The sequence below is a fragment of the Thamnophis sirtalis genome, unplaced genomic scaffold (assembly GCF_051295495.1).
Source record: "Thamnophis sirtalis isolate CommonGarterSnake01/CBP01778 unplaced genomic scaffold, rThaSir2_p1.2 scaffold_1, whole genome shotgun sequence".
In the NCBI taxonomy this organism is placed as follows: Eukaryota; Metazoa; Chordata; class Lepidosauria; order Squamata; family Natricidae; genus Thamnophis; species Thamnophis sirtalis.
The window spans coordinates 9,773,039-9,797,194 of NW_028261381.1; the positions used below are offsets into that span (position 1 = coordinate 9,773,039).

Below are 24,156 nucleotides of genomic sequence, written 5' to 3' on the forward strand. Positions count from 1 at the left end.
CTGGATCCTTTGCTTCCGAGCAACTGATTAGTTGGAAATATTGCTGACCAGCTGTTCCAGATGGTGGGGATCGCTGCTGCCATTGACCGCTGCTGCCTGTCGCCCATATTTGCTCCATAAGATGCACAGATATTTCCACCAACTTTTGGGAGGAAAAAAAGTGCGTCTTATGGAGCGAAAAATATGACAGGTAAAATGAATGAATCATACCTCTGCCAAACCTGAAACTCAAGATTCCAGTCCTCTTTATTCTGGTGATGTCACCGCTGTCCCTGACAACCCCCTGATCATTGAAAAAGTTGATTTAAAAAGTGCTGCTATTGGCCAGAGAATAATTGTGCACCCTTGAAATAAACAATAGCACAATAGCATGTGGTGTAATAATTACGATGGGCTAGTCATTATTATACAGATTAACTTCATAGGGTTGTTATAAAATAAGAACTATCCTTGCCTAAATCATATTCAGCTCCTTAAGCAAGCTGAGTTAGACATCTGATAAGTAAAGCAAATGATGTATCAATTTCTGATATAATATAAACATGACTCTTAAAATTGATGGCAATATTAAGATAACCTACATATGAGTATACATAATTCAGTAGATAGAAAGCTTCACCATCTTCTCTGTAAATTTATCAGTAACCAGGAAGAACAACAATATGTATACAACAGCTATTTGGAGAAAACAAAACTTACGTATTATGTCTCTTCTATTCTTATTAGACATTCACATCCCTACAATTGTCTTTTCAGCTGTCACTTCCTCAATTATCTGCTCTTTCAAACCTGGATCTTGAGGTTAAATAAAACAGGCTTATTTATATAATAGTTAATCTCTGTATATCAGTAAGGATATAGACAATGGGTGGAATTTGGAACAAGATGTATTGCTGTTCAGAGCTTAACTAGCAAGAAGGCCAAATCACAATTCCCAAGTCATTTCTTTTTCTGTTTTGTTTTTAGTTTGATAATCAAAATTCCATAATCTACAGGAATCATTGAGTATGTTTAGTTGCTGTAAGCCTTTCAATTTTAAGACTTTTTTATTTTCTACATTTCAAATTTAGCACATCTTGGATTTTATTCAACCATTGTTGTCAGGCACGCCTCTCTCAGTAACCAAGAAAGAAACCTCTCACTCCAATGTTTGTGGAATTAAAAGTACTTTTACTGGTTATGAATAGATAGCAGGGAAGTAAAGCAAGGTCTGAGGCAGAAAAGCGCGAAATCATATGTATCAAACTTTTGCCCAGCCCCCTGCCTCCAACAACCCACACCCCTTTGCCCAATCTGCATCTCCCTTAGGTGTCATGTGGGTTGCATCTCCAAATAGCATCATCAGGTTGGTATGCAGGACGGTTGGCCTTGACCAGGTCCAAACATCGGCCATCAGCATGCGTGAGAACAAAACTCCCCGTTTGACAAATCCTCCTGTACTAATTTTTCCCATCCCAAATACCATGCAAGCGAAACAGAGGCTGACAATTGTGACAGTTCCCTCCAGAGGTGGGTTCCTACCAGTTCGCACCTGTTCGGTAGAACCGGTTCGTCAAATCTACCGAACCGGTTAGAAGAGGTTCCACCAGTGGACCCGGAAAGCAGGCCACACCTACAGAAGAGGTTCCAAAAATTTTTGAAACCCACCACTGACACACACATGCACACACAGACAGACAGACTCACAAAGAGAGAGAAAGAGAAAGAAATGAAGAAATAAATAAAGAAAAAAGAAAAAAAGAAAGAAAAAGTGAGAGAGAGATGAAAGAAAAAAAGGAAAAAGGGACAGAGAGACAAAAGGAAGGAAAGAAAGAGAAAGAGAGAGAGAGAGAAAACACATGGCCGGCAAGCCACTCCCACCAGATCACATGGCCGGCAAGCCACTCCCACAAAGGAGGCCACACCCACAGAGTAGGTTTGAAAATTTTTTGAAACCCACCACTGGTTCCCTCATATTTTTCACAATCCTATTTTGATTCTATGCTCAACTGAGTTTGCTGTGAGTGACTGATGTTTCTCTCTCCAACTGTTCGTCCCCTGTTGGACCAGAACAATAACTAAAACTTTAACTTGTAATTTATAACAATAAATCAATATGTATGCTGCAGAAACCAAAATGGTATTTCAAAACAAAAAAAAAGACATACATTGATATTCGACAAAAGCCACCTGTTGTCTCAGTAATTCTATTATAGCAAAGGACATTTTGTTCACCTATTTATTGTGCACTTAATTAACTTGATTCCTATATAGAAAGTATTTTAAGAATTTAATAGATGAATCACTTTGTTTTATATTTAGAAGGGTGGTTTTTTTCAGGTTTTTCTTATATTTTGAACTGCAAAATACAAAATAAAATATTCTTTGTCTTTTAGATGGGGGCAGAAGGCACTGACGGTGCTTCAACAGGTCAGCACTCCCGAAAATTAATTAGTTTTACACTCTCAGGTAAGTTTTGCTTATGTTTTTGTCCCTTTAAATCAGAGCATTATGAATTTTTTTAATAGGGAGTTCTGTGGAGTGAATAAAAATCAAATACATTTGATGGTTCAATTTTAAGTGGAAATTTGAGTGAAATTTAAGAAGAATATCCGATGAAATTAATAGATTGGATCCAGATTGTTTGAGCCAGGAGACTAGAACATTAAAGATAGATGGAAAAAAGGAAAGAAATAAAAGAAACTGGATTGAAAATAGAATGACTGCAGGAAGAAAACCCAAGTCCTGTATGAACAAGTATTAGAAGGTGAACAGAGTAGAGAAGATGCTTGGAAGGAATTGCCACAGAAGGCTGTGAGTGAGATGTTTACAAGGATTATGAAGAGAGAGACCCTTGGTCGAATGATGAAGTGAAAAAGACGGTGGATGAGGAGAAATATAAAAGAACGATTTCTGAAAAAAATAATGAGAATTACGTAGCCCAATTACATAGCCAGATGTTTTAGCTCAAATAACAATTATAGATGCAAGTTGTAGTAACAGCCGGGAAGGAGAGCAAAGGAAATGCCTTTGAAAAGCCTGATGCATCTTTCCAGTGCCTGCTATGGGCAGAGCTAAGGATCTCTCAACTCTCTCTGCCCTCCCCAGACTGCTTTGGGGTTATGGATTCAATTTATTAGTTCTAAAATCTCTCTCTTGTAATTTTGGGTGGTCAAAATGGCTTTCCATTCCTGCTTTAATCTGCAGCAAGATTTTTCATCCTTGAGCAATATATTAGTTGCGAGACCGTCTTCTGCCGCATACCTCCCAACGGCCGATAAGATCACACAGTGTGGGCCTTCTCCAGGTGCCGTCGACCAGACAATGTTGTCTGGCGACCCCCTTGGGGGATGGCCTTCTCTGTAGCCACTCCAACCCTATGGAATGATCTACCCCCAGAGATCCGGATCCTTCCCACTCTCACGGCCTTCCGAAAGGCTACCAAAACCTGGCTATTCCGGCAGGCCTGGGGCTGTTGACCTCATGAATGAGGTCCAGCCCCGCCTAGATTGAGTGTATGAAGTGATCTTTTAATCTGTTTTTTTTTAATTCTCTCTATTTTAATTTTTTATTTTTGGAAATGTATTTCTGTAAGCCGCCCGGAGTCCTTCGGGATTGGGCGGCCTATACATTTATTAAATACTTAAATAGTTATGCTTGCCCCTAGTTTTCTTTTATTAGCTTTTATTAACTTAACAACTCATTAAGTATAATTCATGGAAGCTTCAATGATCTGTGGTTATTATTTAGATGTATATGGCAACGTCCTACCTCTCCATGCACAATGATTCCAACCATTTTTTTTAAAAAAAATACTTGAACACAATGTTTATCTTTGACTGATAGCTGTCGTTATACTTCTGCAAGGTTAGCTGCTTCCCCATTGGGGAAAATGATGCATCAACACAAATTACTAATGGGTACAGATCACTTTGGGGCTTTTTTCGAACTAAGATGTCATAGTGCTAGTTCATCATTTTGAATGGCTTTGGCATATATGTTCAAACAGTAGTATGTCCATGAGAAGGTTCAATTTTGTACTCACCAACTCAGTGGGATAAACAAATTTAACACAAGCAGTGAATTTTCTGTAGCAGCATTACTCAACATGATATCCTTCAGCTATGTGTTCAGCTTTCACAATTCCCTGCTAGTGTGACCAGTAAATCTATATAAAAGCAAAGTGTTATGTTGTTGGAACACTTAATGATAGATTGGAAAAATATTTTTTAAGCAAGTATGCTTGATATACAGGTGGTCCCTGATCTACCACAGTTCGTTTCGTGGCCATCCAAAGTTACAACTGTACTGAAAAAGTGGCTTATGGCCTTATTTCACACTTACGATGGTTACAGCACCCCCCATGATCACGTGATCAAAATTTAGATACTTGGCAACTGACTCATATTTATGACAGTTTCAGTGCTCTGGAGTTATGCGATCCCCTTTTATGACCTTCTGACAAGCAGAAGAAGCCAGATTCACTTAACATGTTACACTAATTTGACAATTACAGTGATTCCAGTGGTGGGTTTCAAAAATTGTTCGAACCTATTCTGTGGGTGTGGCCTCCTTTGTGGGAGTGGCTTGCCGCCCATGTGACCGGATGGGAGTGGCTTGCTGCCCATGTGACCGGATATGAAGATGCCGACGACACTTGTCAGAACCACCTTAAATTACCTCACACACAGCACTGGCATGCATAAGAATATGATGTAAACTTGTTTTTTAAAAGGCATCTTTGGTTTGCGTTAAAACAACTTCAACACACGCAATGTTCTGATTGCACCACAAACGCAGTAGTCATCCTTACCTTTCACAGAGGCACTGAGTTTTATAAATAGGAGCATGATAGTGTAGAATAATCATCTCCAAGGACCAGTGGTGGGTTTCAAAAAAATTTGGAACCTCTTCTGTAGGTGTGGCCTGCTTTCCGGGTCCACTGGTGGAACTTCTTCTAACCGGTTCGGTAGATTTGATGAACCGGTTCTACCGAATAGGTGCGAACTGGTAGGAACCCACCTCTGAGTGATTCCCTTAACAACTGTGGCAAGAAAGGTCATAAAATGGGGCAAAATTCACTTAACAAACATCTCACTTAACAACAGAAATGTTGAGCTCAATTGTGGTCGTAAGTTTAGGACTACCTATATTTCTTGTATTATTATTATTATTCTCTGTTCTTCTTTTTTTCGCTTTTTCTTTCAAAGATATTCGGGCCATTGGACTTAAAAAAGGAATGTTCTTCAATCCTGACCCTTATCTAAAGATGTCCATTCAGCCTGGAAAAAAGAAAACGTTTCCTACATTTGCACACCACGGGCAGGAAAGGCGGTCCAATATCATCAGTAATACAACTAATCCTATTTGGCATAGAGAGGTAATAAATGGTTCTGAAGAAAACTTAAAGCTGTGGTACGATTACTTGGTCACCAGATTATTATGTTCTTGCTTATAGCTATTGGTTCATGTTAGGTACAGAAGCAGAGTGTAATTTTAAATGATATTTACCTGGACATAAAGTGAAAAGAGAAAGTTTGCAACCCTTTAGAGCTGTTTGTAATCCTGCAGTACATTTACAATATGGTCAGAGTTTATTAAGTCCTAATGTTTTTATTGAATATATTGAGGCATCAAATTCACCATCTTTTTTGGTGAAAATATGTGAATATGTGAAGGTCTAAGGGGTTTAATTGAGATGTTCCATTCAGTCAGAAAACAATCAAGTGAGAATTTGAGAGGCCTATTCCCTACTAATCTCCCCTCCACATATACACCTGTTGAGTGGCCACCATAGAATTGGCTCTCGGTGACACTGCAGACCTCAGAAAAAGTGGTCTCTTAGGTTGAAATGCGCTATAAGTCTGTTGCCACCAAAGACTTTGGCTTTTGTAAATTCAAGATAGAGATATAATCTACAAATAGAGAAAATGCAGCATCATTGTCACTTTCCCCAAACTTGTTTATCAAACAAAAATCATTGCAAAAGCAAGATGCTTATGGGAGGTTGTAAAGAACTCTGCCAATTACGGTACCTCCCAAAGATCGATTCGATCGCACAGACTTGGCCTTCTCCGGATTCCATCTGCCAGCCAATGCTGGCTGGCGACCCCCCGGGGGAGGGCCTTCTCTGTTGCAGCTCCGGCCCTCTGGAACGTCCTCCCCGTTGAGATCCGGACCCTTACTACCCTCCCGGCCTTCCGTAAAGCTACTAAGTTCTGGCTGTTCTGGCAGGCCTGGGGCTGTTGAAGTATCCAGCCCCACTTTAATTGTGAATGTTGTTGTATTTTAAATTTTGTATTGTCTTATTTATCCCCCTTCCCTTTTTATTGTAAGCCGCCCGGAGTCCTTCGGGAGTGGGCGGCATACAAGACCAATAAAAACAAACCAAACCAAACTCTAGAGTAATGACAAAAGATCTACAGGCCATTCTTACATTATCTGATGCCAGTGTTCAAGAATCTAACATATGCAAAACATTGAACCAAGAGCCGTAGTTGTAGGATAATATTGAGGAAGAAACCACTGTTTTCCAGAAAACACATTGCCACCTGTCTAAATTTATTAGAGACTGCCCAGATGATCTAGCAGGCTATTGGAACAAGATTTTGCGCACTGATGAGACAAAATTGGAACTGTTTCATAAACTTGTTTATGAAAAATGTTACGTTTGGAGAAAACGAAACACTGCATTCTAACAAGAGTGCCTAATCCTAGTCATGAAACATGGCTGTAAGAGTATTTTATTGGTACCACTTTTTAATATCAGAATCTGATAGCTCCCAGTCATTAAGGGAAGATTGGTGACAAAACATAGAATGTTCTTTCTAATGGAGATGTATTTTTGTAACACACCACTAAATTCATGCTTATGTGAAGTCTTTGTGGCTAAATGTTTTCTAATTTTCCTGTTTAAACAATCGTCTCAAACTGTTGCCAATAGATATTTGTGAAATCTGGATTATGGTAATTGATGCTTGTATAGGAATAAGTATTGCTGAACAATATATATATATATATATATATATATATATATATATATATATATATATATATATATATATATATATATTCATTGCATGTTTTATGAAATATGGATGCATATATATTTTATGTTTGCAGAAATATTCTTTTGTAGCACTTTTGACTGATGTCTTGGAAATCGAAATCAAAGATAAATTTGCCAAAAGTCGTCCTATCATCAAGCGTTTTCTTGGAAAGCTCACTATACCTGTGCAGAGACTATTGGAAAGACATGCAATAGGGTAAATGAATATGTTTTCTTTGTTCATTTTAAACCTATCTGAAGGAAAGGGAAGATTCTTTTCCTTTAAAAGACTTAAATATTTGGTGTCAATTTATTTTATTTACAATTCTTAATTTTTTTACTTATATATTGTTTCATTCTTTCAACACAGCCCCTCATATACCATTTCAACAAGTTTTTTTTTAATTAAAATGTGCTGAATTATAAGTCACAGGTTCGTACAGAAGTGTGCAAATTTATTGACAACATTATTTGTCTGGTTTCAAATATTTTATTGTTGAAAAGATGAGATTAAATTCGGTAAGGTTAGAATGAATATATATATACTCTCTACAGATAACTTTGTGAGTTCAAAATTATTTTTCCCAATCAACAGTTCAATACATTTCTAAAGTTAATTTGCTTCTCAAACAACTGTATAGAGCAAGGTATTAATCAAACATAGCTGATGTTAAAGTTTAATATACATTAAGAATCTGTTTGAAGATGTGTTGCTGTATAGGCAAGGCCGGATTTAGATGAAAAGAGGCCCTAGGCTATTCCACTTATGAGGCCCTTTCACCTCCCATTTTTAAGTTTGTAAATTACATGAGAGACAATAAAATACATCATTACTGTGATATATATCAATATATATATATAGCTGGCCTCCCGACGGAGAGCGGCTCTGCTCTGCTCTGCGGCAAAGGCAGCGAGGCCAGCCGCCTCCCCTGCTGCACTCAGCTGCCCATCTCGGCCCCCTCGGCCTCACCTGCCTGGCTGCTGGTGGGCTCCGCGTCGACGGGGTGGCTACTGGGAGCAGCCGCGCCTCTCGACCGACCGCTGGTGCCGGGAACGTGGGCGGGCTCCCCAATTGCTGCGGCGCTGGAACGATCTTAACCAATACCTTTTTATGTTTGTTTATTAGTCATATGCGTAGAATTTCTCCTTATTTTCGGTTCAGTGTTTTAGTGTTCACTGTTTTTAGAATAGTGTAATTTTAATTTTGCTAACAATTTGAATGTAGGCCCCTCTTGATCTCGAGGCCCTAGGCTGAAGCCTAGTTAGCCTATAGGAAAATCCGGCCCTGTGTATCGGGTGAAAAACTAATGTAAAGCATTGTAAGTCACATTGGGAATGATCATACATTGAAAACTAAAGTGTCAGATAAAATACCTACATAAAAATTCTAGGAAAGGGACGTACTAATTAGTAGGAGGGTTTGTAACAGAGAGCATAAAATGCAATATTTACAGTACTTTAATTACGATAAGATCACAAAGCAAGTCCAGGCTACTCAGTACCTCCATAGATTGTCTATTAAGTGTTCTACTGAGACAGGAAGGACCTCACCCGGATCCTCTCTAGGTTAGGATCCTACTGTGATTTTTTTTCCAGAATTGTTGTTGCTCTGCATTTGTGCTGCTTCTGCTTCTCTTTTTGGATGAGCTGCATTCATTAGAGGGATTGATATAATTCCCATAAGACTTGTGGAATGGCTGCTCCACCACGTTTGGCACACGGACAGTTTTACTTGGGCACACATTTAATGTACCTTAATTAATTGCCGAATTGCATCCTGTAGATTTACCACACAAGAATGTTAACCAGGGATTTATCTAATATCGCACCACTTTTTATTTAGCCATAAGAAAATTCCCAGGGAATATCGTAGGTCCAATGAATATAAAGTTCTCTGTCTTTCTACTAGAAAATTAAGACTGTTTTAACTGTTTAACAAATTTATAGGCCGCCCAATCCCGGAGGACTCCGGGCGGCTTACAGAAACAGAGATTAAAAGAAATTAAAAACAGATAAAACACGACAAATTTAAAAAACACAACATGCACCCAATCTAAGCGGGGTTGGACCTCAATCCAGAGGTCAACAGCCCCAGGCCTGCCGGAATAGCCAGGTCTTAATAGCTTTTCGGAAGGCCATGAGAGTGAGTAGGGTCCGGATCTCTAGGGGTAGCTCATTCCATAGGGCCGGAGCGGCAACAGAGAAGGCCCTACTCCGAGGTGTCGCCAGCCGGCATTGTCCAGCTGATGGCACCTGGAGAAGGCCCATCCTGTGCGATCTTATCGGTCTTAGGGAGGTGTGTGGCAGAAGGCGGTTTCGAAGATATCCAGGTCCTAAGCCACCTGACACAGAACATTCTGAAGTTTGTGGAACACTTCACCTGGTTGTCAGGAGGCATCTAATCAGGCACACACTGCCTTGTACACATACATGTAGATGTGCAACTGTGATTTAACAAGCGCGTTGCTGTTTAGTAAGTGAAATGCCACTGTGGATCTCCTCTCTGAAATTGTGAAACTCTGCAACCACTCAAAAGCTTGGCGCGATTCCTTTGGACTTTTGGGCATGCCTGTCCTCAGTTCTACAAAGTTTCTATTTCATCACAGTGTTGTCACGCTATTGCGTGACTATTAAGAATCAAACCAGCTTGTAAACAAATGGCTCCTTTTCCACAGATTTTCTCAGCAATATAATACGTTGCATATATGGAGAAAGACAAATTCAGTTTGAAAACAATTATCAGCTTTTCCCAAGTGATGTTGTTGACGCAGGTAAGAAAAATACATTGCAGATTTGAAAAGAAAGAACAGGTTACTTAAGCTATGTTGGCCTACAAAATGAGTGTTCCACAGAGCCAGTTAGATGCTGTGGTTTTCTAAAACATTCAGGATTCTTCGTTAAACTTTGGTCAAAGCTTTAGCAGGAAAATACTTCGTGATGCCCTAAAAAGTAAAGTTTCCAAACTTTCAAACTTTTTTTTCATGTTATATTTTTTTTGCTTCAGCAACTGTATTCTAAACTAGAATTCAAAATTGTGCTGTGCTAGTCAAACAGACGTGTTTTTAATAAATTTGCACACTACTGAATGCTACAGTATAATTATTAATTAGGAAGAATTTGGGATATTATTTAATCATTCACAAGATGTTAAGATCTGGAGTGTTCACCTTGGAGATCTTTTTTACTTAGTACTGTTTGCTGGAATATTATTATGATCTGCAAGCTGATGCTGGTGACTTCTTCCAGCACAGTATTTTTAATATTGAAATATTCATTAATAAGACCTGACTGGATTCTAACTAGGTTCATATTTAAAAAAAGAGATTAATGGGAAGAGTTTCTTACATATCCATAAAATGCTTTCTCAGAGATATCAGTGAGTTCCGTTTGGTTTGTGGATTTTGACTGCCATCTTGTGGTCACATGAAATTGCTCCCTGAGGTACTGGCTGTTTCACTTTGAATATACTGCACATTTTGAATATATTGTACACATGCATTGATACATACACACACACACACACACACACACACACCTCTATCTCTAGCTCTATCTTTATCTCTATCTATCATCTATCTATCTATCTATCTATCTATCTATCTATCTATCTATCTATCTATCTATCTATCTATCTATCTATCTATCTATATCAGCCCAAATCACATTCTGTTCAAAGTGTACATTGAACAGCTCATTGCAGTACAGTACAAGCAGGGGTGGGTTCCTGCCAGTTCTAACCTCTTCTATAGAAGAGGTTCCACAAATCTACAATGCCATTTCGAACCGGTTCCAGCTCTCTCCCCCCGCCTGTCCGCACATCATCAAGATGAAGAGCGAGAGGAGGAATTCTGGGAGTTGAAGTCCACAAGTCTTAAAGCTGTCAAGTTTGAACACCCCTGGGGTTTTTTTTCCTAAAGGGTTAGTGGTGCAAGGGTCTTGTAACTTGACAGCTTTAAGACTTGCATGCTTCAAATGCCAGAGTTTCTGAGGCAACATTTTGGTTGCTAAGCAAGAGCGTTGTTAAGTGAGTTTCACCACATTTTACAAGTTGGCCATACCCACCCAGTCACGTGGTTGGCAAGCCACTCCCACCTGGACACAAGCCACTCCCACAAAGCAGGCCACACCTACAGAAGAGGTTCTAAAAAATTTTGAAACCCACCACTGAGTACAAGCGATCTGGAAAAATCAGGAACTGATCAGAAATACTATTATTTATATAATAATAATATATAAACTAAATATATAAATCTTTACCCTGATATCAACATTTATTCAAGGCAAGTTATATTAATGGAATTTGAGAACTTAAGTCATCCAGTAAAAGGTAGTAATGGCTTAGTCTGTCTCCCACAATTTTTAGACTTGATCATAGAGTTGTTACCTTTAGAAGAAGCTCTAATTCAAATGCCTTGGGAGAATTCCTTGTTGGGAATGTGGCAAAATTTCAGAATCAGGAATTGTTAAATGGCTAAGTATCTTGTTAAATATTATGCTTTTCACTAAGATTTAATTAAATAAAATATTGGTATTACCGTTGGTCATATGGACAAGAAAAATATGCATGTTAAATTCTGTATCTAAAATAAAATGTGTAATGTTTAGATGAGGAAATGATAAATATCCTTATTACAGCCGTGGGCAAGGAGATGTTTATACAAGATGGTGAAACATTTAATTATACAACCTAATTTTTTAAAAGTTATTTAAAAAATGTATGATCATTCATTAATTCATTCATCGTGGCATTTTTCTTTTCTATGCTATAAGTACCTACAGTGTTTGAATTAATGCTTCATGAAATTTTCAATGGTTAAATCTGTTTCACATAAGAATGTATTGTGCGTGCTAGATACAAATATCAAATTATTTTGATTGGTTTTATCTTTTTCTATCTGTCATTCTCCTTTATTTTGTGCTTGATCTTTCAACAAAGTTTTTATTGCCAATTATATATCTAACCCAATCAAATGTTACAAAATATATGTAGCAATAGCAGTAGCAATAGCAGTTAGACTTATATACCGCTTTATAGGGCTTTCAGCCCTCTCTAAGGCGTTTACAGAGTCAGCATATCGCCCCCACAGTCTGGGTCCTCATTTCACCCACCTTGGAAGGATGGAAGGCTGAGTCAACCTTGAGCCGGTGAGATTTGAACCACTGAACTGCAGATAACAGTCAGCTGAAGTGGCCTGCAGTACTGCACCCTAACCACTGCGCCACCTCGGCTCTTTAAGTGTAGTATGATCAACAGGTATCAGCCTCAGGTCAAGCCTGTCTTTGTTCAAAAGCTAAGCAGGATCAGGCCTTTAATAGTAGGGTTTGACATCATTGTTAACTGCAACCTGGATTAGGAAACTAAAAACCAGGATAACAACTACAGGAAGGCAAGATACTTCCATAACTGGCACCAAGGGAATGGTATGGATGTGCCCATCTAATTATTGGGTCTTCTCAAGGGCATGTTTTACTTTTTTAGCATAGCATTCAGAGGTGGGTTCCTACCAGTTCGCACCTATTCGGTAGAACCGGTTCGTCAAATCTACCGAACCGGTTAGAAGAGGTTCCACCAGTGGACCCGGAAAGCAGGCCACACCTACAGAAGAGGTTCCAAAAACCTCTTTGAGGTTTTGAAACCCACCACTGCAAGGATCTTGTAACTTGACAGCTTTAAGACTTGCATGCTTCAATGCCAGAGTTCCTGAGCCAACGTGACTGGAGGAGGAATTCTGGGAGTTGAAGTCCACAAGTCTTAAAGCTGTCAGGTTTGAAGACCCCTAGTTTTTTTTCTAAAGGGTTAGGGGTGCAAGGATCTTGTAACCTGACAGCTTTAAGACTTGCATGCTTCAATGCCAGAGTTTCTGAATAGCTACTTGGACCGACCTAAGCACTAATTCATAATTTCATATCCGGTCACATGGGCGGCAAGCCACTCCCATCCGGTCACATGGGTGGCAAGCCACTCCCACAAAGGAGGCCACACCCACAGAGTAGGTTCAAGCAATTTTTGAAACCCACCACTGATAGCATTATACTGTTAAGAGAGCCAGTTTGGTGTGGGGGATTAAAGTACAGGTTAGAAATCAGGGGACTGTAAGTTCTAGGCCTGCTTTAGGCACAAAGCCAGCTGGATGACTTTGAATAGTCACATTCTCTCAGGCCCTGGGAAGGAGGTAGTGGGAAAACACAGGGCCAAATCCAGGCAGTTACTAGGAGACAACAATTACTTGAGGGAAGAAGAGAGGAAGAGATATAGGTACAAGTGTACACACATGAGTGTGTGTGTGTGTGTATGAGAGAGAGAGAGGGTTGTAATGCTCCTTTCTTGTCTCTTACTTTGAATACCCCACCCCAAAAGAAGGAACATGTTGAATTATTGCAAAGATAACCACGTTCCCTGTCTTGCCATGTTTTATTGGTAGGCAGTAAAACCTCCTGTACAACACAGCAGCACAGCCCTAATGGGGTTTTCCATAGTGGGAAAACATATTAACCCTGCGACTATAATGGATCTGGATCAGGGGTGGGTTTCTCGCCCCGTTCCAACCGGCTCGGTTGGAATGGGGCCGGCGGCGTCCTCGTGCACGCGCGCAGTGCACGCATGCGTACTAGTGCCTGTGCGATGCTCCAGCTGCTTCTGGAGGATCGCGCAGGCCCTGTATGCGTTCTGCGCATGCGTGGAAGCGCAGAACTCGTCAAAACTGGGTAAGAAACGCGGGCGGGCGGGTGGATCCTTCGGCGTTCCCGGAAGTTACTTACTTCTGGGTTCGCCGACCAACCGGTTTGCGGGGACCGCCACGAACCGCCTGAAACCCACCCCTGATCTGGATCCAATATAATCCTCCCCCTCCTCCTCCTCCCCCATCATAAAAAGCATCTTGTATGTTTGCTATGCATGAAAATGGAAGCTAGAAAGAATAAGGGAAGCTAGGAATTCTTCAGCTGAAGTTTTATTTGAATTTGAGAAGAACTTGGTGAAAACCATCTTTATTTTCCCGAGGAGCCATTACTGCATGAAATCCTGATGCTTGTTACCGAGTTGCAAGTTCTGAGAATACACAAGTATCTCCAATGACACGTGCATTATCAGTCTGCTTTGGTGACATTATCCTCAGTTGGATCAGTGTAGCTTTTTTGTTTGTGCGGGAATTTTAACACTGAAAAATAAAACTATTGGCCCAGTCAGAAAGTATTCTCTTCGCTATAAGCTTTGGGGGTTCACCGACAAATGCGCGCATGACAAAAGCTCGCTGACAAAACCGCGTGAGAAAACCGTGATGTCAAAATTGCATGCCGACAAAAGCGCGCCTTCAACAAACAACGCTAAAACAACGTAATAAGCCTAAACCTAAACCTAAACCTAACCCTGAACCTAACCCTGAACCTAACCCTAACCCTTACCTTAACCCTAATCGCCCTTTTGTGGGCACGGTTTTGTCGGGGCGCTGTTGTGGGCGCGATTTTGATGTCGCGGTTTTCTCGCCACGGTTTTGTCGGCGCGCTTTTGTCGTGCGCGCATTTGTCGGGTCACGGCTTTGTGTTCTTGTATGCTCCTTTCCTCCCAAATCCAGCCAATGGGGTGATGGAGGTATGTGACACATCTGGGAAACATCCCCATTTCCCTCAGCTAGTTAAAACATATTGAAAGTTACAGAAAGCAGAATAGAAATATTCATACACGGTTCCCTTTTGCAGAGATCAGGTTCTCAGTTATAACCTTGGCAGAAGGCTACCGGCAGACCATGTGAGTGGGTGTCTTCAGTTCAAGGTAGAGATTACATCTTCTCTTCATGAAGGTAAGATCTTGAAGTATCTACAAACATGTTTGTTGTTAGAGTTTTATGACTTGAGTAGTGTTCACAGAATGTTAGGGTGAACTTTGACTAATTTGGATTTTCGTGACCCGTCAAAAGCGCGGACGACAAAAGCGCGATCGACAAAATCGCGCCTTTGACGTCATCACAGCGCGACGAAAAAGATCGAAAAATTCAAATAAAAATTAATAAAAATTAAATTAAAGCAAGCCGATTCACTTAAAGGTAAGGGTTAGGTTTAGGGTTAGGGTTAGGGTTAGGTTAAGGGTTAGGGTTAGCTTTAGAGCATTAGCGTTAGCGTTAGGGTTAGGTTAAGGGTTAGCGTTACGTTTTTTGTTACTTTAACGGTTAGGTTTAGGGTTAGGTTTAGGGTTAGGTTAAGGGTTAGGGTTAGGGTTAGGTTTAGGGTTAGGTTTGGGGGGCTTAGGGTAAGGTTTTCGCTTTATTTTTACATTTTTCGAACTTTTTCGTCGCGCTGTGATGACGTCACAGCGCGCTTTTGTCGAGCGCGATTTTGTCCTACGCGCTTTTGTGGTGGAACCTGGATTTTTAACATTGGAATTTAATGACTATGGCAATGGCGTTTTCTAAGAAGCTTTTAGGTAAGTAAGTAAGATCTTTATTACGGTCAAAGACCAGCAATATACATTTGTTTTTACACTATATTAAAAATACTAACATTAAAATATAATTAAAAGTATTTACATTAAAAGTGGATAATAACATCATGGTCCAAAGATTGTTAAAGGTATGTCCAGATAATTGGTACAAGATGGTACTATACTTCTGTAGCCAATTTTTTTCTTATGGACATCGCAGCAGCACAGAACTTTGCCACTGCATACGTGGTAACCGTGTTAGTGTCCTGGAGGAGAAAGCCTAGATAAAAATTGTCTGCCCTCCCTGGCAATCTCTCTAATAAGGGGAGAATATATACAGACCTACAAGCTCTGTATAGCTCGCAGTGTAATAGTACATGTGAATTATCTTCCACTTCTCCTTTACCACATATACAAACGCTTGCCCATTCAAGATCTGTTTTAATTTCTTCTTTCTTCCTCAATTATTATTTACCTACTAGAAATTTCTGTCTGCATTCAAAAGTGTATGGTTAAGGATGTGCAAACTGATTTTGTAGGTTAAGAAAGTCCCTGTAAAGTGATAAAAAAAAAACCAGGAATCTTAAAACAATTGCATTGCTCCTGCTTCTCCTTAAAATGTTAGAATTGAAAAAAAAAGGAAGTAGGTCAAGTTTGTTTCCTAATCACACTAAAGTAATTTGTTATTTGTGGCCTCTGTTGTCTTTTAGGGAACCATATTTATGTGGATATGCTGGTACTGCATGCAGCTAATTATATAATTGTTATGTATGAGAATACAAGTAGTGCAGTAGCCCAATATAAGCACTTTCTCCATATTCAATTATAGCTACCAGTTTACTTGGAGCTGTGATGGTCCTTCATATACTCTTCACCATTCTCTCATGTCTACTGCTGCCTCTCCACTGTAGCAGACAGGGGCTTTCTAATCATTGTGCTTCGTTGTCTATTACTCTGAAACTTGGCAGCCTGCAATTTTTCTATAAGTAAACCTAATTCTGTTGAAAAAAGAGAATTTACTATTATGTGTCTTTCAAGGTGCTTTTTCAAGAGGCAACTGGAGTTTCTGGTTTTTCTTTGAAGAAGTTTCACTTCTCATCCAAAAAGCTGCTTCTTCAGAGCTGAAGAAGCTTCCTGGATGAGAAACGAAACATCTTCAAAGAAAAAACAGAAACTCCAGTTGCCTCTTGAAAAAGCATCTTTGGGACAACCCTGGATGCCCTGGATGACTAGGAGAATCTCCACAGTTACTATTATGTGTTGCTCCAACATTAATTGATGGAAGGCATGTCTCGTTTTGGATTGGAGTCTGAGATGAAGCACAATGTATTGAATGGAGCTCCACTTGAAATCATGTTCAATGCATAATTGTAGAGTATTTCCTAAAAGGAGATTTAGGGAAATGTTAAATGAAAGTCATCGGTATAGTTCTGTACACAGAACTGTTTCCAGTGCTGCTTCTGTCTTGTGCAACCCACTTGGGTCCTCAAAATCTATTAAAAATAGTGCCAAGAACTGGAGAATGATCTGAAGATTTGCAGTAGATGCAAAGAAAGGAATAACTATCGGCATAGATAGCAGTAAAAATCTATTCGCATGATGTTATATTTCACCCAAAGTACTTCATGTATAACTTCTGTGCTATTTCCTCTTTAAATTCTTCATTCAAGACCGAGAGCTTAGAAATCCTATGCATTCTGTTCTGACAAAGTGCTATACTTGTCAGTTGTCAGTTAGAGAATTAAGTATAAACATGATTATGAATATATGGAATGAATACGAATACAAGGGAATATTAGGACAGGGATGATAGGCATGCTGATGTGCTTATGCATCAGTGGTGGGTTTCAAAAATTGTTCGAACCTACTCTGTGGGTGTGGCCTCCTTTGTGGGAGTGGCTTGCCGCCCATGTGACCGGATGGGAGTGGCTTGCCGCCCATGTGACCGGATATGAAGATGCCGACGACACTTGTCAGAACCACCTTAAATTACCTCACACACAGCACTGGCATGCATAAGAATATGAGGTAAACTTGTTTTTTAAAAGGCATCTTTGGTTTGCGTTAAAACAACTTCAACACACGCAATGTTCTGATTGCACCACAAACGCAGTAGTCATCCTTACCTTTCACAGAGGCACTGAGTTTTATAAATATGAGCATGATAGTGTAGAATAATCATATCCAAGGACCAGTGGTGGGTTTCAAAAAATTTTGGAACCTCTTGTGTAGGTGTGGCCTGATTTCTGGGTCCACTGGTGGAACCTCTTCTAACCGGTTCGGTAGATTTGACGAACCGGTTCTACCGAATAGGTGCGAACTGGTAGGAACCCACCTCTGTTATGCATGCCCCTTAAGGTTCACAGTTAGTTTCACTAATCAATCTTTTGTCTTTTCATTGTAGATGCTTCACCAGAAACTGTAGGAACCCTTCTTGGAGTAAATTCTGTCAATGGGGACTTAGGAAGTCCTTCTGATGATGAGGATATACCTGCAGGGCATCATGATGCACATCCACTTTTTTCAAATGGCCCAATTCTTGAAGAATCATCTGGACACGCCATCTTGCGGCATTCCTTTAGGACTAGTACTACTTCGGAAACAGATCAAGAGGATTCAGCCTCTACAACGTCAAGGTCCTCAGTTCCCAGGGGCCGCCAGGACTCCTTGAATGACTACCTAGATGCAATAGAACAAAATAATCTTCCTAGATCTGGGACCTCTGCTTGTAATGAACGTACTATTGGGGCATCCCCAAAATTGAAGAGTAGCTTCCCTACTGACACACGACTCAATGCTATGCTTCACATTGATTCTGACGAAGAGGAACATGAATTCCATCACAGTTTGGGTTTCCAGTCATCAGTGGATGACGACGGTGGTGGTTTGATCATGCTAAATGGTACTGCTAGAAATGATGAATCAGTTTTCTTAAATGGCTCCTCAAGCCAAGTAACACAAAGCCAAGTCTCTGAAGAAATTGTGACAGCACCCGATGTAGAAATACCTCCGCAATCTTCCTGTTGTCAGGAGGAGATGTCCAATGGGCCTGCTGAATTGGAGATAGCAGGACAAGAAACTGAAACTCCTCAGAATTCTCAGGTTGATTGTCTAGAAGATTCAGCAAGCAATACCATTTCTGTACCTCAGGAGGCAGAACAACCCACGTCTGGTGCGGATCCTGGAACTTCTGAGTCAGTTTCTGGGAGCAAAAGGGAAATCAGGGAAGCTGAATCTGTTGACCAAGGATCAGAACCGTCCCAGATTTCATCAGAGACCGAGCAAAGTGATGCTGCTCATACAGAGAGTGTTAGTGAATCAAGCACCAGGCCAGAGGGAGAAAGTGACATAGAGGGGGCTGACGGCTCTTGCAATGAAGGCACAGCTACCCAACTCTCCTCTGTTGACACTTGCTGCTCTTCCCTTGAAAGCAATCGCTTTCCTGAGACGCCGGCCTTTTCTTCACAGGAGGAAGAAGAAGGTGCCTGTGCAGCAGAGGCTTCCAGGAGTGAGCCAGAAACTCAGGACCCTGTGTGCACTCAGGCCTTTTTACCTGCAGTGCACTTACCAAGCACTCAAGAGGAAGGCCAGTTTGAAGATGGGCTGCCAGATGGTGATGACTCGGAAGAGATATGGCAGAGGAGACAGAACCTGCAGGCAGCAGCTGCACACAACCAGTCTCAAGAGGAAGATGTGAGAGGTGCATCAGCATCATGTGAAGGAGCTGCTTCACAGGAGGCTGGCGCTAGTGGAGGTAATTGTTTTGTTTTTGTTTTTGTTTTTATTTGTCTTGTATGCCGCCCACTCCCGAAGGACTCCGGGCGGCTCACAATAGACAAGGGAAGGGGGAAGACTAGACAAAGACAACACTTTAAAAACAAAACCGCAACATTCACAATTTCCGCGGGGCTGGATGTTTCACAGGCCCCCCCCGGCCTGCTGGAGCAGCCAGGACTTGGTGGCTTTGCGGAAAGCCGGGAATCTCGTAAGGGTCCGGATCTCGACAGGGAGATCATTCCAGAGGGCTGGAGCTGCAATAGAGAAGGCTCTCCCCCGGGGGGGTCGCCAGCCGACATTGGCTGGCGGATGGAATCCGGAGGAGACCTAACCTGTGAGATCTGATCGGTCTATGGGAGGTAATCGGCAGGAGGCGGTCTTGTGCAATCAGCACAAAAGAATGGCAGTAAGATGATTGATAACTTGCCTACCTTCATTCCATGATTGATTCTATTGACCTTGGCGAGCTAGTTTAATTTTTAATTTTTAAAAATATAGTCCAAATATAAAACACTGGTTTGCATAGCAACACCAGTATTTTCCCAATCGGTTTATTCTTAATCTCTGTGCAAGCACTGTAAGAATCTACTTGTAAAAGTGCATGAGTCTTAACAATCCAGGCAGGATTTGCTGCAGATCATTTTAAAGCGTCCTGAAGGATTTTTGTTTACATTATTTAGCGCTGTCTAGTCATTCAGACACTGAATGGCCTTGGTTTTCCATTGAAGAAAGCAGGCAAGCTAAGTTGGTCAAGGAATTGGGCTAGACATCCTTCCTCTGCTTGGTGCCTCAGGGAAGGCTGGTATTACAATTTCCAGATTTTTTCAAACAAGTTGGTTGGGAATTCTGAGAATTATATTCCCAACCAATCTTGAACTCACCAGAGCTCAGGCTTAGGAGGAACTCCCACTTCATCTCTGTGACCAGTCATCTTCTGTTTCTTTAAAAGTTGAATGTGGACTATGGCAGAACCAAGTTTAATTGGTCAGAAGTTCCATAATTACTTCATAGCTTATCCTGAAATAAATAAAAATTAAAATCTTGTCACCCCTCTCCTCAAATGATGACCTTGAGTTCTTGTACTGAGATAATACATTCTTTTTCTTGGCAATGTAACACTACAGACATACCAAGGGACAATTATTATTTTCTTCTCTCATTTACTCAAAGGACCATTTAATTATCCACAATTAAAAACAATAAGGCATAGGATGCAAGTTGTTTCTATTCAGAGATGCATTAGTAAAATCCTCCTTGGGTGCTTAATTACAGAAAGATTATCACAAGAGTTACCAGTGCATTCTCTGACTTCTTTTGACTTCCCCTTTCGACTCATTGCTGATTTTCCCTTATCCTCTTTGTTCACACTCTCCTGTCCATTAAAAGAGGTGTAAAAAATCAAGCTGTTTCCTCAGGGGCTGAGCTAGGACATCGTAGGACACCATTTCTAAATTTGAATCGCTTTGCTAATTTTTCTTTTGCCTCCTTCCAATATGCCTCCTGCTTTTGTGTTCTTTAAAATTATTACTCTGTTATTGTCATCTTTGTAAGCTGCTCAGAATCCTGTGTACAAATAGTAAATATTGTATGTGTTTCGATGGAAAGTTTACACCGTATTTCTTTTGGATTTTAGGTTCTCAGCCTGATGGTCCTCTGAGATCTCTTCCCTCAGTTCGTCAGGATGTTAGTCGTTATCAGAGGGTGGATGAAGCTTTGCCACCAAGTGAGGAACTTTTTTCTGTTTTAATTTAAAATATAGAGAACACAGATTACACGAAGGTGTACTTTTATTTTTTCATAGCAAAGCACACCCAGAAGAATTTGAAGTAGCAGTAATCGGATCCCTATTTAAAAAACAGATTATGTGCTTCACCTTTTTTCTTTTTTTCTCCCTAGAGATGGTGCTGCTGTGAGGTCCTTCTAACTGGGAATGGAACTATATTATAGGTGGTCCTCATTTAATAACCACTCTTTCAACGACTGTTTGAATCTGTGACACTGCTGAATGAATGGTGGTTATGATCACTCTAGAATTTCCAGAGAGTGCAGTGCTGCCTGCAGACATATGATTGCAATCCAGGCACTTAGCAACCAGCCTGGATTTCCAACCATGTCCTGCAGTGACATGATTGTGATTTGCAACTTTCTCTGCTGGCTTCCGCAAGCAAAGTCAATGGTCATATGAGGCCCTTGTTTAACAACTGTAACCGGGGACTACCAGAGCTGCCATTTCTAAGCACTATAGTCACATGACAACATACTTTATGAGTGCATTGCTTTGCGATGTAAGTTTCGTTATTAACTGAGGATCACCTGTGTAGAGAAATATACCTGGCATAAACTAGTCCCTGACTAAGTCATAGTTAACTATTCTGGCAGACAGGCAGTCTTCAAACTTTCAGGCAGTTCCTTTCAAGTTGAAATGCCAGGAATTAAATCCAGGACATTCTACACACAAGATATGTATTTTGCAACTCCTCTGCAATTAACAATTCTAAGTTGTGTGTTAAGGTACAAGATATCTACATTAAATAACCAAAGACTTATATGAACCCAAAATACTGAAAAGGATGCCTCTCACTTTGCATTTTGTTGCTCTGTCTTCACTCTCTATATGTGTCACATGTATGGCACATATCTATGGCCATGATATGCAGAACTGTCAATGTATGTACTTAAAAATAATTGAATGAATAGATAGACAAATAAGTAAGTTTGTAAGTTTACAAACTAGATAGACAAATAAAGTGAGATATTCACTGTCCAATAGAAGACATTGCTTTTAAGTTGTTAAAATCCTTATTTTTCATGATACATCTTCTTGTCTTAGATTGGGAAGCACGTATTGACAGTCATGGGAGAATATTCTATGTGGACCATGTTAACAGAACCACAACATGGCAGAGGCCCACAGGTCCACCCGCCCAGCAAATCCTTCAACGTTCCAACTCCATACAGCAGATGGAGCAATTGAATCGCCGGTGAGAAATTTTCAAATTTTTGTATTATCTGCCACGCAATTGAAATAAAAGTGCAACGCTTCATCCCTACGAATTATACAACTCCCTTGAATTAAACAAACGTAGAAACATTCATCGTATTCCTCATCGCTTGCATCATACCAAATATCAATATTAGCTAAGAAACAATTTCATATTCTGTGGAGAAAAGCATTAATGATATGGCGCGGCCACAGTTGAGTGCAAAAATGGGGTGACTGATGGAGAATTTAATAAACATTATAACATTGAAAAAATATTAGAATAGTTATTGTAATATGGGTTGGCACCTATGTAGATGAAATGTTTCCAGAATTTCAAATAGTTGCTGAATTAAAAGTCATAAGGACAATCTAGCTCGGTGTTTCTCAACCTTGGCCACTTGAAGATGTCCGGACTTCAACTCCCAGAATTCCCCAGCCAGCGAATGCTGGCTGGGGAATTCCGGGAATTGAAGTCCGGACATCTTCATGTGGCCAAGGTTGAGAAACACTGATCTAGCTGTATAGACTGGGGAACAATACATGGCACATATCAGAATGGAAGTGTGGAAAGTAAATAACTGCTCACAGTTCAGAATTGCTATTTTCACAATGACTGTCAACAGTAATAACTATTAGCCATGTTCCTTATAGGATTGGCTAGATATATTATTTTCCATTATTGTTTCTAAATACTAGTGTTTGGAAACGCATACCTAAAATTATGAGAGGAATTATTGTATGGAAACAAACGAACCAAAACTCCCAGATTTTAGGTATAATCATAATGTTTTTGCAGCATTGTACTCAGAACAAAAATCAATAACAAGGCAATGCCTGACCTGATATTTGGAACAAACAGAAAATGTACTATGAAGGAGGGAAAAAAAAAAACAAGCATGGACACAAGTTTGTAGTTAATAAATTTCTAGCTCCAGGCGATTACCAATGCTTCATTGAGAGAGGGGTTCTTTCCCACCGCCTTGAAGGAGGCGGTGGTGAGGCCCCTCCTTAAGAAGCCTTCCCTGGACCTAGCTTCTTTAGCCAACTATCGTCCGGTCTCCAACCTTTGCTTTGTAGTGAAGGTTGTCGAGAGTGTGGTAGCACGTCAGCTTCCCCAGTACCTGGATGAAGCTGCCTACCTGGATTCGTTTCAGTCGGGGTTTAGGTCCGGGTACAGCACGGAGATGGCATTGGTCGCGTTGGTTGATGATCTCTGGTGGGCCCGGGACAGGGACTGTTCCTCTGTCCTGGTCCTATTAGACCTCTCGATGGCTTTCAATACCATCAACCATGGTATCCTACTGCGACGACTCGGGGGGTTGGGAGTGGGGGGCACCGTTTTACGATGGTTCTACCTGTCGGATTGGTCGCAGTTCGTGTTGACTGGAGGACAGGGATTGACCCCGAGGTGCGTCACTTGTGGGGTGCCCCAGGGGTCGGTTCTCTCACTCCTCCTGTTCAACATATATATGAAACCACTGGACAAGATCATCCGTGGTTTTGGGTTACGGTATCATCAATATGCTGATGATACCCAACTTTTCATCTCTACCCCAAACTACCCAAACGATGCCCTCGACATGATGTCCCGATGCCTGGAGGCTGTGCGGATCTGGATGGGGAGGAACAGGCTCAAGCTCAATCCCTCCAAGACTGAGTGGCTGTGGTTTCCGGCATCCCGATTTGTGCATCTTGTTCCATCTTTGATGATAGGGGGAGAAATTTTAGCCCCCTCAGAGAGGGCCCGCAATCTGGGAATCCTCCTGGATATGCAGCTTAGTTTAGAAGAACACCTGATGGCCATGACCAGGGGGGCCTTTTACCAGGTTCGCTCGGTACGTCAGTTGCGCCCCTTTCTGGATCAGGATGCTCTGTGCACAGTGACTCATGCCCTCATTCTTTCTCTCCTGGACTATTGCAACGCTCTCTACATGGGGCTGCCCTTGAAGAGCACCT

The 24,156-nt window shown here is 40.8% G+C and overlaps 1 protein-coding gene across 1 annotated transcript in view; it reads left to right on the forward strand.

Annotated features, from left to right (window-relative positions):
- The window catches only part of HECW2 (HECT, C2 and WW domain containing E3 ubiquitin protein ligase 2), a 189,829-nt gene that overhangs the window by 95,566 nt on the left and 70,107 nt on the right, over window positions 1-24,156 (forward strand). Inside the window, exons 5-11 of the mRNA XM_087707644.1 lie at window positions 2,376-2,448; window positions 5,190-5,359; window positions 7,102-7,244; window positions 14,723-14,823; window positions 17,845-19,194; window positions 20,851-20,940; window positions 22,048-22,198. Coding sequence (XP_087563770.1) covers window positions 2,376-2,448; window positions 5,190-5,359; window positions 7,102-7,244; window positions 14,723-14,823; window positions 17,845-19,194; window positions 20,851-20,940; window positions 22,048-22,198 — 2,078 coding nt within the window. The remainder of the gene's footprint in view (window positions 1-2,375; window positions 2,449-5,189; window positions 5,360-7,101; window positions 7,245-14,722; window positions 14,824-17,844; window positions 19,195-20,850; window positions 20,941-22,047; window positions 22,199-24,156) is intronic.